The 15,391-nt window shown below is 35.7% G+C and overlaps 1 protein-coding gene across 8 annotated transcripts in view; it reads left to right on the top strand.

Moving 5' to 3' along the window:
• Window positions 1-15,391, top strand: part of FRY (FRY microtubule binding protein) — a 429,394-nt gene that overhangs the window by 268,849 nt on the left and 145,154 nt on the right. For all 8 annotated transcript variants that reach the window (XM_072795524.1, XM_072795520.1, XM_072795518.1 and 5 more), the window contains 2 exons: window positions 14,294-14,397; window positions 14,878-14,986. In XM_072795524.1, the coding sequence (XP_072651625.1) occupies window positions 14,294-14,397; window positions 14,878-14,986 (213 nt within the window). The remainder of the gene's footprint in view (window positions 1-14,293; window positions 14,398-14,877; window positions 14,987-15,391) is intronic.

Raw genomic sequence — 15,391 nt, 5'->3', positions numbered from 1 at the left:
AGGCGGCAGCATGACATATAGCAGAATAGAAGTGTGTGTGAAAGTGAAAAATCTGCTGCTTTCAAAGTAAACCTCTCAGGTCAATGCTCATTTAATGTCAGTGCCCTAGTTTATCTTCAGAGTCAGTCTGTAGGAGGCAGGCTGCTTTGGTAACACAAACTTGCAGTCTTTATTTACACTTAGTTAAGTGATCAACCATATATTAGCGATATAATCTTGTAAAGTGATGGGGGGGAATTTATGGCAACTTCTTACTACAACACTGATATCTTTCAAGAACTCTTGCTTAGTGGTAACCAGTATTTTTTTCTTCTATATATTTTATGTCAGAATATGAACATATTGAGCAATTAGGAATTGATACATTCCTTTTACATCTGCCATAATATACCTAATTCCAAAAAAAGAAAATGTTTTAAAACTTGATTTAATAGTATTTATTTATTTGTTAATCTCCATTTATTAATAGTTCTATTAATATGTAGTATATATTAAGCGTTCATAATAACTATGTGCTAGTTTCTCATCCTTCAAAATGGATATAATTGGAACAATTTTTAACTTTTTAAATTTTATAATAGTGAATATAATATACCAGAGATCCAGATTATAAAAAAACAAAACAAAGCCATAAAAGAAAACTTAAAAGTTAAAAAATGTGTTTACTATGTATTAATAACAACAATAGTTCTCAGTAATTGAAGATCTGTTATGAGCCAAACCAATAGCAGGAGTTTACATATCTTGTCATGTATCATCATGACAATGTCATAAGCTCCATTGAACTCTCTTCATGCTTTCTCATGGATGTTATTTATGCTTTGTTAAATATTTTGCCCCAATAGCAATACTTTATCTGAAGGCTAGGCAATACAGAATTAAAAATGATTCTCCTTTTATCTCAGTCACTTCTTGTACTAGGCTCGAATGCATTTATTTATCCAGTCAGTCAGTTGGTCAACAATTTCTTACAAGAAGTGTTTACCAGTAACTCTCCTAGGTGCTGGGAGTACGTGATGAATGACAGTAGCACTCTCCAACCTCTTAGACCTTGTAACTTAGTTGGGGCGACAGACAATAAGCAAGTAAGTGAATAGTTAAGAAGAAAAATTCAGATAGTGATAACTGGTGTAAATAAAATGAAGTAGGCTATGTTAACAGAGAATGATACATTCAGGAGGAGCAGGGAAGAGAGGTGCAAAGGTCTTTTGATTTCCATTAAGAATATCAAAAATGGTGTGGTTGCCATAAATATATTTGTTGAAGCTTGTCTTTAGCACATAATATATATTTGCATGTAATAATCACAAAAAAGTTTAAGTAGTACTTTTTTTAAGACTTTTCATATAATAGTAAGATAATTAATGATATTTTTATCTCAGTAGAGATTGAGGATTATTATTATTAAGGATTCCACAGTCATTGATTGGTAGAATGCACTAAAATGTATGGCACCATTTATTTTAAAACAACTACTCTTTGTAAGTATCAAAATTAAATGACATAGTATTGGCTGTTTTAAGTAATTTTCTAGAAGCAATTGTTCTGCTTTACTATTAACCTCATTTCTATAAACTTAAGAAAATCTCTTTTCATCTGTTTCAGATCTGTCCAAGACATATTTCAAAGTGGGATTTATAAATTCTAAAAGCGCACATGAACCAGGTTTAAAAATTAGGAATCAGCTGACAGGGCCCTTACTTTCCATGAGTGCCTTATTTATTCAGACATTGAAGAGAAAATAATATGTATGAATTGTTGGTCTAGTGGCATTAGAAGTTATCCTGAACCTAATGTTCCTTGCACATATGTTCTTTGGGTAATATGGTCTAGTTGATGTGGAAGAGAGACCTAGAAGGTATTTGAGTATAACAAGATGAAAAGATGACTAAAATTGTTTAGCAATCTCTGTCAGTAGAGCTTTACCTTAACATGTACCAGAATCTCCAAAGAAGCCTGTTTCAAATGCAACTTTGCAAAACTTACCTCCAGAGGTTCTGATTTCAAATGTCCAAGTGCAGTTAAGGAATCTGCATGTTCATAAGAAACCCATGCGACTTAGTGCAAATGGTCAGCTGGTGGACCTTGGGAAACATTGGTTTTTCAGTGACCATGTCACCAGCCAAGCTGCCAATGAATTCAATTCTCCCTACTTCTTACTGAATTGCTTTAACTAAATCAAAAGCAAAACTTAATTAATTAATTAATTAAATTTAAAGAAGGTGGGCATGGTTTTGGCCAGCTGATATGTCACGTGAAAGTGTTGGTGACCAGCACTGAGAAGACAGGAAGGGACCTTGGGAAACATTGGTTTTTTCAGTGACCATGTCACCAGCCAAGCTGCCAATGAATTCAATTCTCCCTACTTCTTACTGAATTGCTTTAACTAAATCAAAAGCAAAACTTAATTAATTAATTAATTAATTAATTAAATTTAAAGAAGGTGGGCATGGTTTTGGCCAGCTGATATGTCACGTGAAAGTGTTGGTGACCAGCACTGAGGAGAGAGGAAGGGACCTTGGGAAACATTGGTTTTTTCAGTGACCATGTCACCAGCCAAGCTGCCAATGAATTCAATTCTCCCTACTTCTTACTGAATTGCTTTAACTAAATCAAAAGCAAAAATTAATTAATTAATTAATTAATTACATTTAAAGAAGGTGGGCATGGTTTTGGCCAGCTGATATGTCACGTGAAAGTGTTGGTGACCAGCACTGAGAAGAGACGAAGGGGTACAAGGAAGACCCACTCTGAAGCCTACTGGTTTCTTGAACACTTTTATCGGGGTAACCTCACAGCCACAATGTATTAATATATTATTGTTAATCAATTAACAGACAAGCAGATTACAACGGGAGAAGAGTCCTTCAATCTTGAAGTAGAGATTTTTGACAAAAATCAATGGTTTGAGACATATGCTAAAGTGTTTACATCCTGAGAATCTGTATCAAACCCTATGGTGTTGGCTGCTATTGGAATACAAAGCCATTGAGGAAGAGATCCTGTTTTCCGGTAGAGTAAAATCTAGTAGGCACCAGTAGCATATTGGAGTGGCATCCATATAATATTAAACTGCAGTAGAAAAACTAATGCTTCAAAGACACTGGAATCAGATTGTCTAGGTTCAAATTATGGCAATGCCACTCGTTAGCATTTCTGTGCCTTGATTTCTTCATCTGCACAGTAAGAACACTGACAGTTATCTACTTCAGAGGTTGTTGTGAGAATTAAAATGAGTTAGTATATGTACATCACTGATAACAATGCCTGATACAGTAAGCACCATGTTATATATGCAATCCAGTTTCTAAGAAATAGGACTTAGTCTAGAAGTCATTTCCTTATCCCCACTGTCATTTACTACCCTAATGGCTTTGAGCAAGTCATTTTGCCCCCCACAATGATGAATTCCCTCAACTGATGTCATGGAATGTGAAAGCACTTTTGAAAAAATATCAAGACGCCATTACGAGTGTAAGATGCTTAGTAATACCATTATACCATGTAGACTAACTTTAGCTACATAACCATAGTTGCCTTTTTTAATTGAAGTATATTTGATGTACAGCATTGTGTCAGTTTCAGGTGTACAACATAATGATTCAGCATTTGTATATGTTGCAAAATGATCACCACATTAAATCTAGACATCTGTCACCATACAAATTTACAAAATTTTTTTTCTTGTGATAAGAACTTTTCTTACTTTCTTAGCACCTTTCAAATTTGTAATACAAAGTTACTGACTATAGTCCCCATTACATCCCCATGACATATTTATTTTATAAGGAAGTTTGTACCTCTTGATTCCTTTCAACCATTTTACCCACCCTCACCCCTTGCCCCTCTGGCAACTACAGCCTCTTCTCTATCTATGAGTTTTATTTTGTTAGTTCACTTGTCTTATTTTTTAGATTCCAGATATAAGTGAATTCATATGGTGTTTGTCTTTCTCTGTCTCACTGACTTCGCTTAGCTAATGTCCTCAAGGCTCATCCATGTTATTGCAAATGGCAAATATTCTTTCTTTGTATGGCTAAGTAATGCTTCACACTTTAATCCATTTTTCTTTATCCATTTGTCCATTGATGGACACTTAGGCTGTTTCCATATATTGACTATTCCAAATAATGCTGCATATACATACATATACAGAGATGCATATATCTTTTTGAATTAGTGTTTTGTTTATTTTTTCAGATAAATACCCACAAGGAATTGCTGTATCACATGGTAGTTCTATTTTTAATATCTTGAGGAACTTTCATACTGTTTTCCATAATAACGACATCAGTTTACATTTCAACCAACAGTATACAAAGATTCCTTTCTTCCACATCCTCGTCGACACTTGTTATTTCTTGTCCTTTTGATAATAGCCATTTTGACAGGTGTGAGGTGATATCATAATGTGATTTTGATTTGCAGTTCCCTGATGATGAGTGATGTTGGGCATCTCTTCATGTATCTGTTGACCATCTGTATATCTTCTTTAGAGAAATATCTATTCAGATCTTCTGCCCATTTTTTAATTTGATCATTTGTATTTTGTTATTGAGCTGTGTGAGTTCTTTATATATTTTGGATATTAACCCCTTATCAGATATATGATTTGGAAATATCTTCTCCCATTCAGCAAGTTACGTTTTCATTTTGTTGAAGGTTTCCTCTGTTGTGCAGATGCTTTTTAGTTTGATGTTGTTCCATTTGTTTATTTTTGTTTTTGTGCCATTGCATTTGGAGTCAGATCCAAAAAAAAAAAATACCACCAAAAGCAATGTCAAGGGCTTACTGCCTGTATTTTCTTCTAGGAGTTTTATGGTTTCTTATCTTACATTTAAGTCGTTAATTTTTAAAAAGATTTTATTTTATTTTTTTTTGACAGAGAGAGAGAGAGAGAGAGAGAGCACACATGCACATAAGCAAGGAGGAGCGGGAGAGGGAAAAGCAGGCTCCCCACTGAGTATGGAGCCTGACACTGGGCTCATGACCTGAGCCAAAGGCAGATGCTTAACCAACTGATCCACCCAAGTGCCCCTAAGCCCTTTTTAAATCTATTTTGAGTTAATTTTGTGTACAATGTAAAAAATGGTCCAATTTCATTCTTTTGCATGTGGCTGTCCAGTTTTCCCAGCACCATTTATGGAAAAGATTTTTTTCTTCATTTTCTGTTTTGTTCTCTTTTGTTGTAAGTTAATTGACCATGTGTGCTTGCATTTATTTCTATTCCCCTCTATTCCCTCTATTCCACTGATCTGTGTGTCAGATTTTATGTCAGTACCATACTGTTTGATTACTGTGTTTTTTAACATAGTTTGAAGTCAGGGACTGTAATGCCTCCAGCTTTGTTCTTACTCAATATTGTTTTCACTACTTGGGATTTTTTGTGGTATTATGCAAATTTTAGGATTGTTCTATTTCTGTGAAAGTGCCATTGGAATTTTGATAGAGATTGCACTGAACCTGTAGATTACTTTGGGTAATTTGGAAATTTTTACAATAATAATTCTTTTAATTTATGAGCATTGAATATCTTTCCATTTATTTGTGTCTTCTTTAATTTCCTTCATCTATGTCTTATGGTTTTTAATGTACACATCTTTCACCTCCTTATGTAAATTTATTCCTAGGTGTCTTATTCTTTGTGATGAAATTGTGAATAGGATTTTTTTCTTTATTTCTCTTTCTGTTAGTTTGTGGTTAGTATATAAACATGGAACAGGTTTTTGTATATTGATCTTGTACCATGCAATTTTACTGCATTTGTTTATTCTAAGTTTTTTGGTAGAGTCTTTAGGGTTTTCTGTGTATTAATTTATGTTCTTTATAGATAATGGAAGTTTTACATTTTTCTTCCAATTTTGATGACTTGAATTTATTTTTCCTGCCTAATTGTTCTGGGTAGGACTTCAATACTATGTTGAATAAAAGTGGTGAGGGGCTGGGTTGCTCAGTGGTTGAGCGTCTGCCTTTGGCTCATATTGTGATCCCAGGGTCCTGGGATCAAGTCCTGCATTGGGCTCCCTATAGGGAGCCTGCTTCTCCCTCCGCCTGTGTCTCTGCCTCTCTCTTTATGTCTCTCATGAATAAATTAATAAAATCTTTTTTTTTTAAAAAGTGGTGAGAGTGGGCATCCTTGTCCTGTTCTTGATCTTGAGAAAGCTTTCAGTTTTTACCATTGAGTATCATGTTCAGTGGGCTTGTGATATATGGCCTCTTATTATTTTGAGGTACATTCCCTTTATACTCAATTTGTTGTGAGTTTTTATCGTAAATGGATGTTGAATTTGTCAAATGCTTTTCTCCATCTACTGAGAAGTCGTATGAGTTTTATCCCTCATTTTGTTAATGTGGTTTATCATGTCAATTGATTTGCAAATGTTGAACCATCTTTCCATCCCTGGAATAAATCCTACTTGATCATGGTGTATAAACCTTTTAATGTGCTGTTGAATTCGGTTTGCTAATTTTTTGTTGAGGATTTTTGCATCTATCTTAATCAGGCATATTGGCATGTAATTTTCTCTTTTGTGTGTGTGTCCTTATCTTGTTTTGGTATCAAGGTAATTCTGGCCTCATAAAATGAGTTTGAGAGTATTCCCTTCTCTTCAATTTTTTGGAAGAGTTCGAGAAGGATTGGTATTAAATCTTTGAAAGTTTGGTAGAATTCACTCATGAAGCCATCTGATCCTGGACTTCTGTTTGTTGGGAGTTTTTGATTACTGATGCAACTTCCTTACTAGTATTTGGTCTATTCAGATTTTTCTATTTATGATTCAGTTTTGGGAGATGGTATGTTTCTAGGAATTAATTTATTTCTTCTATATTTTCTAATTGATTGGCATATAACTGTTCATAATAGTCCTTTAAGATCCTTTGTGGTTTTTTTTGTATCAGTTGCAATTTCTCCTATTTCCTGATTCTATTTATTTGAGTCCTCTCTTTTTTTCTTAGTCTAGCCAAAAGCTCATCAATTTTATTTATCTTTTCAAAGAGCCAGCTGTTAGTTTTATTGATCTTCTCTATTGTCTTTTTAGTATCTATTTCATTATTTCCTTCCTTCTGATAACTTTGGGCTTTAACTGTTCTTTTTCTAGTTACTTTAGATTTAAAGTTAGATTGTTTATTTAATATTTTTCTTGTTACTTGAGATAGGCCTATATCATTATAATCTTTCCTCTTAGAACTGTTTTTACTGTATATGGTATTTCCAATTTCATTTATCTCAAAGTATTTTTAAAATTTCCCCTTTGATTTCTTCTTTGACCCCATTGGTTATTCAGTAGTATATTGTTTAATCTCCCCCTATTTGTGATTTTTCCAATTTTCTTTTGTAATTAGTTTCTAGTTTCATACTACTATGGTTGATAAAGATGCTTGATATGACATCAATCATCTTAAATTTATTGAGACTTCTTTTGTGGCCTAATATGTGATCTGTCCTGGCAAATGTTGCATGTGCACTTGAGTAGAATCGTGTTTTCTACTGGAGAGAATGTTCTGTATATATCTATTAAGTCCATCTAGTCTAATGTGCCATTTAAAGTCTAATATGAGATTTAAAGCCAATATTTCCTTATTGATTTTCTGTCTGGATTATCTATCCATTGATATAAGTGAAGCATTAAAGTTCCTTACTGTTACTGTGTTTTTGTCAATTTCTCCCTTTAGGTTTGTCAATATTTGCTTTATATATTTAGATGCTCCTACACTGGGTGCGTAAATATTTACAATTGTTATATTTTCTTGTTGAATTGACCACTTTGTCATTATGTAATGCCCTTCTCTCTCTTTGTTTTCAAATCTGTTTTGTCTGATATAAGTATAGCTACCCCAGCTCCCTTTTGGTTTTCATTTGCATGTAATATCTTTTTCTATTCCATCAATTTCAGTCTGCATGTGTCCTATAGCTAAAGTAAATCTTTTGTAGGCAGCATATAGATGAGTCTTGTCTTTTATCCATTCAGCAACTTTGTGTCTTCTGATGGAGCACTTAGTCCATTTACATCTAAAGTAGTTGTTACAGGTATGTACTGATTTTCATTTTGTTAATTTTTTTTTTGTTTTTTAGTTTCTCCCTGTTCCCTCTTTTCTTGCTTTCTTGTGATTTGGTCACTTTCTCTGATGTTATGCTTAGATTCCTTTCTCATTATCTTTTGTGTATTTATTATAAGTTTTTGCTTTGTGGTCACCATGAAGCTCACATCTAACAGCCTATATATTTAACAGTCTATTTTAAGTTGATAGCAAGTTAAGCTTAAACCCATTCTAAAACTATGCATTTTTATGTTTTTGATATCACATTTTACATCTCTCTGGTTTTTGTATCCTTTAACTAATGAATATATAGTTACTTTTTACTATGTCTTTTAACAATCATACTAACTTTATAATTAGTCTACTTCCTTTACTATATATTTGCCTTTACCAGTGAGATTTTTACTATCATCTGTTTTCTTATTACTAATTAGTGCCCTTTGTTTTTTAACATTCTTTTTAGGGCCAGTTAGTGGTGATGAACTCTTTTAGCTTTTGCTAAAGATAAATCTTTATCACTTTTTTAATTCTAAATGAGAATCTTGTTAAATAGAATGTTCTTGATTGGAAGTTTTTTTCCCTTTCAGCACTTTAAATATATCATGCCGTTCTCTCTTGGCCTGCACAGTTTCTGTTGAGAAATCTGCTGATAACCTTATGTTCATTGTGCATTGACCCAATATCCCGTGTTCGTAACATGTTATTTTTCTCACACAGCTTTTAAGATTCTCTCTTTGTCTTTAACTTTGACATTTTAGTTATAACGTGCCTTGGTGTGGGTCTTTTTTAGTTCATTTTGTTTAGAACCTTCTGGGTTTCCTAGATTTGGATACCTGTTTCATTCCCAAGATTAGGGAAGTTTTTAGCCATTATTTATTTGAATAAGTCTCCTGCCCTTTTCTATCTTCCTTCTGGAAGCCCTATAATCAGAATATTATTCTGCTTGATGTTGTCTCAGAGGTCTCTTAAGCAATGCTTATTTTTTTTAATTATTTTTTCTTTCTTTTTGCTTTTCTGGTTGGGTGAGTTCTATTTCCCTATCTCCCAGATCACTAATTCTTTCTTCTGCTTCATCTAGTCTGCTGTTAAACCTTTCTAGTGTATTTTTCAGTTAATTTATTATATTCTTCAGCTCTGTAACTTCTCTTTTTGTATGTTCTTATAATTTCTATCTCGTTGCTAAAAACATTCTGTGTACTTCCATTCTTTTCCTGAGTTTAGTGAACTTCTTTATGACCATTACTTTAATTCCTTATCAGACAATTTTTTATCTCCATTTCATTAAAGTTTTTTTCCTGGGATTTTATCTTATTCTTTTGTTTGGAACATATTCCTGTGTTTCCTCATTTTGCTTGACACTTTATGTTTGTTTCTATGTGTTAGACAAAACAGCTCTCTCTCCCACTCTTAAAGGGATAGCCTTATATAGGCAATGAATCTTATTGTTTAACATTGCCCTAGCTCTTGATTGTATCTGGAACTGTCTCTCTGGTTGTTTAAGCCTCATTAAGCCCAGAAATGCAACTCTCCAGGTTACCAGAGCCTGACATTCAAGGGCATCCCCTGTGTGGGTTCTGTATGCCTGCTGGTTTTGGTAGATCGAGGAGGGCAGGGACAGGGTTATGCAGGCAACACAAGGGGTGCAAGGCCACGGCAGTGGCATGGAAGATGGGGGTTATCACTGGTCAGTTAGAGTGAGAGTACAAAAATAGTACTTCCTAGTGCTGGCACCAGCAAGGTAGAAAGTGAATGTAAAAATGTCACCCACTAGTGCCTCCATCCCTGCACAGAGTCCTAACAGGTTTTGCTCCTCTAGCAGATGCCTTAATATTAGCAACTTTATCTTCTTCCCATATGGTCTAGGCTCTTCTCAAACTGCTGCTTTTGTACTGGGTCCCAGGGAGAGTGAATCTGCATATGAGCTTTTAAGGCTGTCTCTCTTTCCCTACAGCCTTATGACTCTCCTGGATGTAAGTTCTGTTGGTTTTCAAAGTCACACATTTTCGGGGCTCATTTCTATGGTGCAGGCCCTAAGGGATAGAGTGGCTAATGTGGGGCAAAACGTCCATGCTCTTCAAGGAGGAGTTCCAATTTGTGAGTCCCCTCCCCATGGTGGGTCACCACTCTGGAGGTGGGGTTTTTGTCAAGACTGTCTACCTGTCTTCATGTGGCCTTTTTATCCTTTGTTGTAAAGTAGCTGTTCAGCTAGTACTCAAATTCTTTCCAGAGGAAATTATTCCACATATAGCTATGGATTTATTGTGTACTTACTTAGAAGGAGGTGAATTCAGGATCATTCTATGTCACTTTTCTGAACTGTCTCCTCGTATAGGTTCTATATAAAGATATCTTATGCATCAAGTTGTTCAGCTGCTACACACAGTCTGTTTTCTTTTAATTGATATTTACTAATAACCTGCTGTTTGGCAGTCATTGAGGACACAAAAATGAACAAACGAGAATTCTGGAGTTCACAGTCTAAGAAATATACAAGTAAGGGGATAGAATAGCATTCTGGAAGCAGGAAGCAGAGGCACTTGGCAATCTCTCTGAGATGAAGAAATATTGATTATAATAGTATAGGATTTAATAGAGGAGATGACACCTAACTGAATCTTGCCAGGGAGTAGAAATTTTCCAATTAGACATTTGAGGCATTTAGGAGATTGCAGAAGGAATATAATGGCATGCGGTGCACCAAGCCCAAAGTGGAGACAGGAGGTAGTAATGGGGGAGCCAGATTGCCAAAGGCCCCTCATGTACCACATCATGGAATTTGGACATGGTCCAGGAGATGATTAGAAGCCACTTAAGGATTTTAAATGTGGAGAAGTAAACAGTTATGTTCGCAATTTAAGAACGGAAGAGAGGCAAGAAAATCATTTGAGGAGGCAATCGTAGCAACCAGTAATATCACCTTGAAATGCTAAAAATCAAGTACTAGAACAGGATCCAAAGGTAAAACAAAGTAAACACATAAGTCAGCCACTTTGCTCATCAATCTCTGTGAAAACAAAAATAGATAATCTCAAGCATATTCTTAAGAGTAAAAGAACATCAGTCACAACAAGATAACCAAAAAGGGAATTGTGGGTAGGGAGACAGGAAAAAATATGTAAAATAAGTTGAAGTTAACCAGAAGACAGCAATATGAATTGTTTAAACTAGAGCTCTCTGTTAATCTCCTTAATAAAACTTAGGTGATATTTGCCTTACCCCATCATGATTCACAATATGAAATAAGTCACATGAGAGAATTATGAATGATACACTATGCAAATATAAAATACATTTACTAATAAAAGGAAATTAACAAAGGAGTAAACATCTCCACTGGAATGGAAGAGCCCCCAAATCAGAGCATGTTAGCTGCTAGATCCTGGTAACTTGTACATAATAATAGTTACTACGGACAAGAACAGTGCTAAATATCCCATATGTATTAACTCATTTAATTCTCAACATTCTTATGAGGTAGGTAGGATTATCATCTGCAGACAGGGAAAATCAGGCCCAGAGACATTAGTTTTCCTGAGGCTGGCCATACTCCTAATAAATTGCAGCACAAGGATGGATTCAAACCCAGGCAGTGTGTGTCTAGAATCTGCTTTTAACAACCATGTAAGCACATCATAGGCATTTGCTAATTTGGAGTGATTGTGGGGAGGATAATTAGAATTCCCCCAATTCTTTTTTATGATGGAATATTTTAAATTCCACTTTATCAGTTTAGTAAAGTTCCTTTATGTAACCAAACATACAAATCATATATCAATGTATGCTTTAAAAAATTGGGGTCTTAGAAAAAAAAGTTTGGGTCTGTTTTTCCCTATAGCTAGAAAAGTAGTTATAACATTTATTCAAAAGAATAAACATGGAAAAAATATCTGTGAAAACCCTTTAAAAAGAAGAAAAGACCAGTGGAGGATGGGAGACAGTCCATACCAGATAATAAGATACATTTATTTTATTTTTTAAGTTCTTATTTAAATTCCAGTTCATATACAGTGTAATATTAGTTTCAGTATATAGTAATAAAACATATTTTAAAGCCTCAAAACTTAAAATAATGTGGTCTTAGCCCATGAATAGACAGACTAATAAAACAAATTCTAAAAACAGATATGAATGCATATAGAAATTTAGAATTTTATAATGATCCCACCAAAAATGTATTCTATTTCTCCTAAATCTTAAAAAATCATTCTCTATCACCTTTTCCATAGAATTTATTTACATGAAGTCTAAAAATAAGCTTTATCTGTGGTAATGTCTAAACACAATTCTATAAAAATCAGTATCCAGATTATCTGCACTAAAAATAAAACCACTAAACCAATTATGACAAGATAAATAAATGAATAAAGGAAGAGAAGTCACATAAAAGGAAAAAAAAAGTATGAGAAAGTTAAGAATGGCATTTAAAGACTGTTCAGCAAACATTTATTGACTTCCTGAAGAATGGCGGGAATTCTAATAGATGTCAAGGTGAACAATGACCCTTTCTTTCAGACATCTAAAGAAGCCTGTATACTAGAGGTTGTATAAAGGTCAGAAGATACTCAGGACAAAAACAGTTAGCTTTCGTGGTATGGGATTGAGGGCCTGGGGAGGAACCAAGGAGCCTGCACAAAAGAGGGGGACAGTCAAGTAGACTGAAGGAGAAGGGTTCACCTGCTAGAAAAAAAAATGATGCAGTGGGTGAGGAAACCCACTCCTGACATGTAAGTGGAATGAACACAGCCTAGTTAGACTTTCAGGAGCTTGTGGGAGGGTAGCAGGAAAGGAGGCAGAAAAGGTAGGTTAGAGCTACATATTGACTGGTCGGTTATATACCATGCCAAGAAATGCTACCTGGATCCCACACGCATCAGGGTAACCACCCAGTCGATGATTTTTAAATCAAGAGGAATGTAATTCAAGTAAGATGGACAGTAGGAAAAGAATCAATTCCTTCCTCTCTGGCTTGTTATGGCCCGGAAGCCAGCAGCTCTGCCGTAGCCTCTGGTCTCCCTACCTCTACTCCTTTCCCCACAATGTAGGCAGGGTCTTCCCGCAGGGACTTAGTAGCTTTTTGTCACCATCATAAGAACCATGGTCCCCTTATTGAGCCTGGCATGTAGCGTCCCACATGTGACCCCTGCCTTCCTCACAGGCCTCATCAGCCACTGCCCCTTCACCTGGCCCTATGCATTGGCATATTAACTGTTCCCAGGTTCTGAGACATGACCCATATTCTTCAGCTCTCTTAGCTTCCATGTGTTCTTCCTTCCCATCCTCTATCTACACTGTTCAAAGTTTTACACTATGCCAAGCATAGTACCTAGCCTACTGTAGCCACCCAGATGTTTGGTTGAATGAACACATGAGTAAATGAATGGAGTCAAGTTCATCTGAGTGTTCATCTGCCCTTGGAAATTTTTTCTGACCTCCCTTGAGCTTTCCATAGCTTGCCCTTCTTTCTATTCTCTAGCTCCTGTCCCTATCAGGTTTTTTTACTGCCTTAAGAGTTGATTGCTTACTATCCATCTCCCATCCCCCAGAGGTTGTGAACAACTTAAGGAAAGGGATTATCTTTTATCTGTATGTCCTGTGCTCTAACATACTGCTGAGTACACATTCATCTCAACAAATGTTGGTTGGGTAATGAAATGGGGAGCTGGGGAGCTTGGGGAATCAAAGCAAAAAGCACATAATTAACAATAGAAAGAAGAGATTGATTCTTCTCTTAGTGCTAGAGAATACAGGTTCCCCAGGGCTGGAAGAAGAAGGCAATTTCAGGTATTCACCTTGGCAAAGGAGAGAATGACATGATTTCCTCCTGAACAACTCTGTCCTGTCCTCATGACTATTTAGAGCCCTCCTCATTGATTATTAACCCAGTGGGCACCTGAAGGCAAATAACCCATAAGTCCCAGATGATGCAGGTGACTTGTAGGGGCGCTGAATTTCTTTTCTTTTTTTTTAAGATTTTATTTATTTATGAGAGACACAAATAGAGAGGCAGAGACATAGGCAGAGAGAGAAGCAGGTTCCCTGCAAGGACCCTGAAGGAGGACTCTATCCTAGGATTCTAGGATCATGCCCTGAGCTGAAGGCAGATGCTCAACCACTAAGCCACCCAGGTGTGGGGATCTGCATTTCTAGGCATTCAGAAAAGAATAACCTCCATATATTACTATTTAACTTTTTTTCCCACTTATGCTTAATTAAATCTTAAATATAACACTATCTTACATCCTATTTTCTGTTGTAGAATAAAGACCCCAAGATGGCTCGAGTTGCACTGGAATCTCTGTACAGATTACTTTGGGTTTACATGATTCGAATTAAATGTGAAAGCAACACAGCTACTCAGAGGTAAGGAGGTGGTTTGGGTTAATGGTAACTACATCACCGAGTTAATGGTAACCATTTCTTAGCCAATGAAGAGGATGTTTTGTTTTATTGATACCTGTACTCACCAAACTAGAAACTATTCAAAGTTGACAGTTTCTAAAAGATCTAAGTGATAAGGACATTTTCAAGCTTTCCTTAGTCATTGGCTCAGCAGCCCATTACAGAAATTTCAGCCTGTACCAGGACCAGGAGGTTCCATGTCCAAGCTTGCATTCACCATGTTAGCAAAGCAAATGGCTATAATTTTCCAACTGTTCTTAGTTTTCCGGAAAAACTTTTCATAGGGTAATTATGCTAATGAAAAAGGAATGAAGTGGTTTGTTTTCTTTTTCTGAATTCTCTCTGATACTTAGATAAAATGAAACATCTGCCATTTTCCCTTTCAGAACTGGAGCTCAGCCAATCTTGCTTGTCTTCTCTTTTTTTCTCCCTATCTTTCAGCCGTCTTATAACCATCATCACAACACTTTTCCCCAAAGGGTCCCGTGGTGTGGTGCCAAGGGATATGCCTCTGAACATCTTTGTGAAAATCATCCAGTTCATTGCCCAGGTAATGGAGAAGCTTCTGGCAGTGGGAGTGATCTAATTGCCTTCAAGTGGCCAGTCTCCTTCCTAGGAAATACTACCAGATGAAGAGTCTAAAGTAATATCTTATGTGCAAAGACTTTTCAGAATGGTTTTGTAAGTGTTTTCACACATAGTTTTGTTTTGGGTTTGTTTTTGTTTGTTTGTTTTTTGGTTTTTTTTTTTTTTTTGTTTTTTTTTGCTTCAAAACAAATAGTGACATAGGTACATCAAGTATTTTCAGCATTTGACAAATGAGCAACTGAAAGAGTTTAAGTGACTCATCTAAGGTCGCAGAGCCTATTAGTAAAAGGGTCTCTTGACTTCTAGTCTCTGCCCTGGATTCTGCAAGTCAGGAGGAAGCAAAGAGACTGATGTTTGGAGGAAATCA

The sequence above is a fragment of the Canis lupus genome, chromosome 24 (assembly GCF_048164855.1).
Source record: "Canis lupus baileyi chromosome 24, mCanLup2.hap1, whole genome shotgun sequence".
NCBI classification, from domain to species: domain Eukaryota; kingdom Metazoa; phylum Chordata; class Mammalia; order Carnivora; family Canidae; genus Canis; species Canis lupus.
This window is presented reverse-complemented; position numbering and strand designations above follow the sequence as displayed.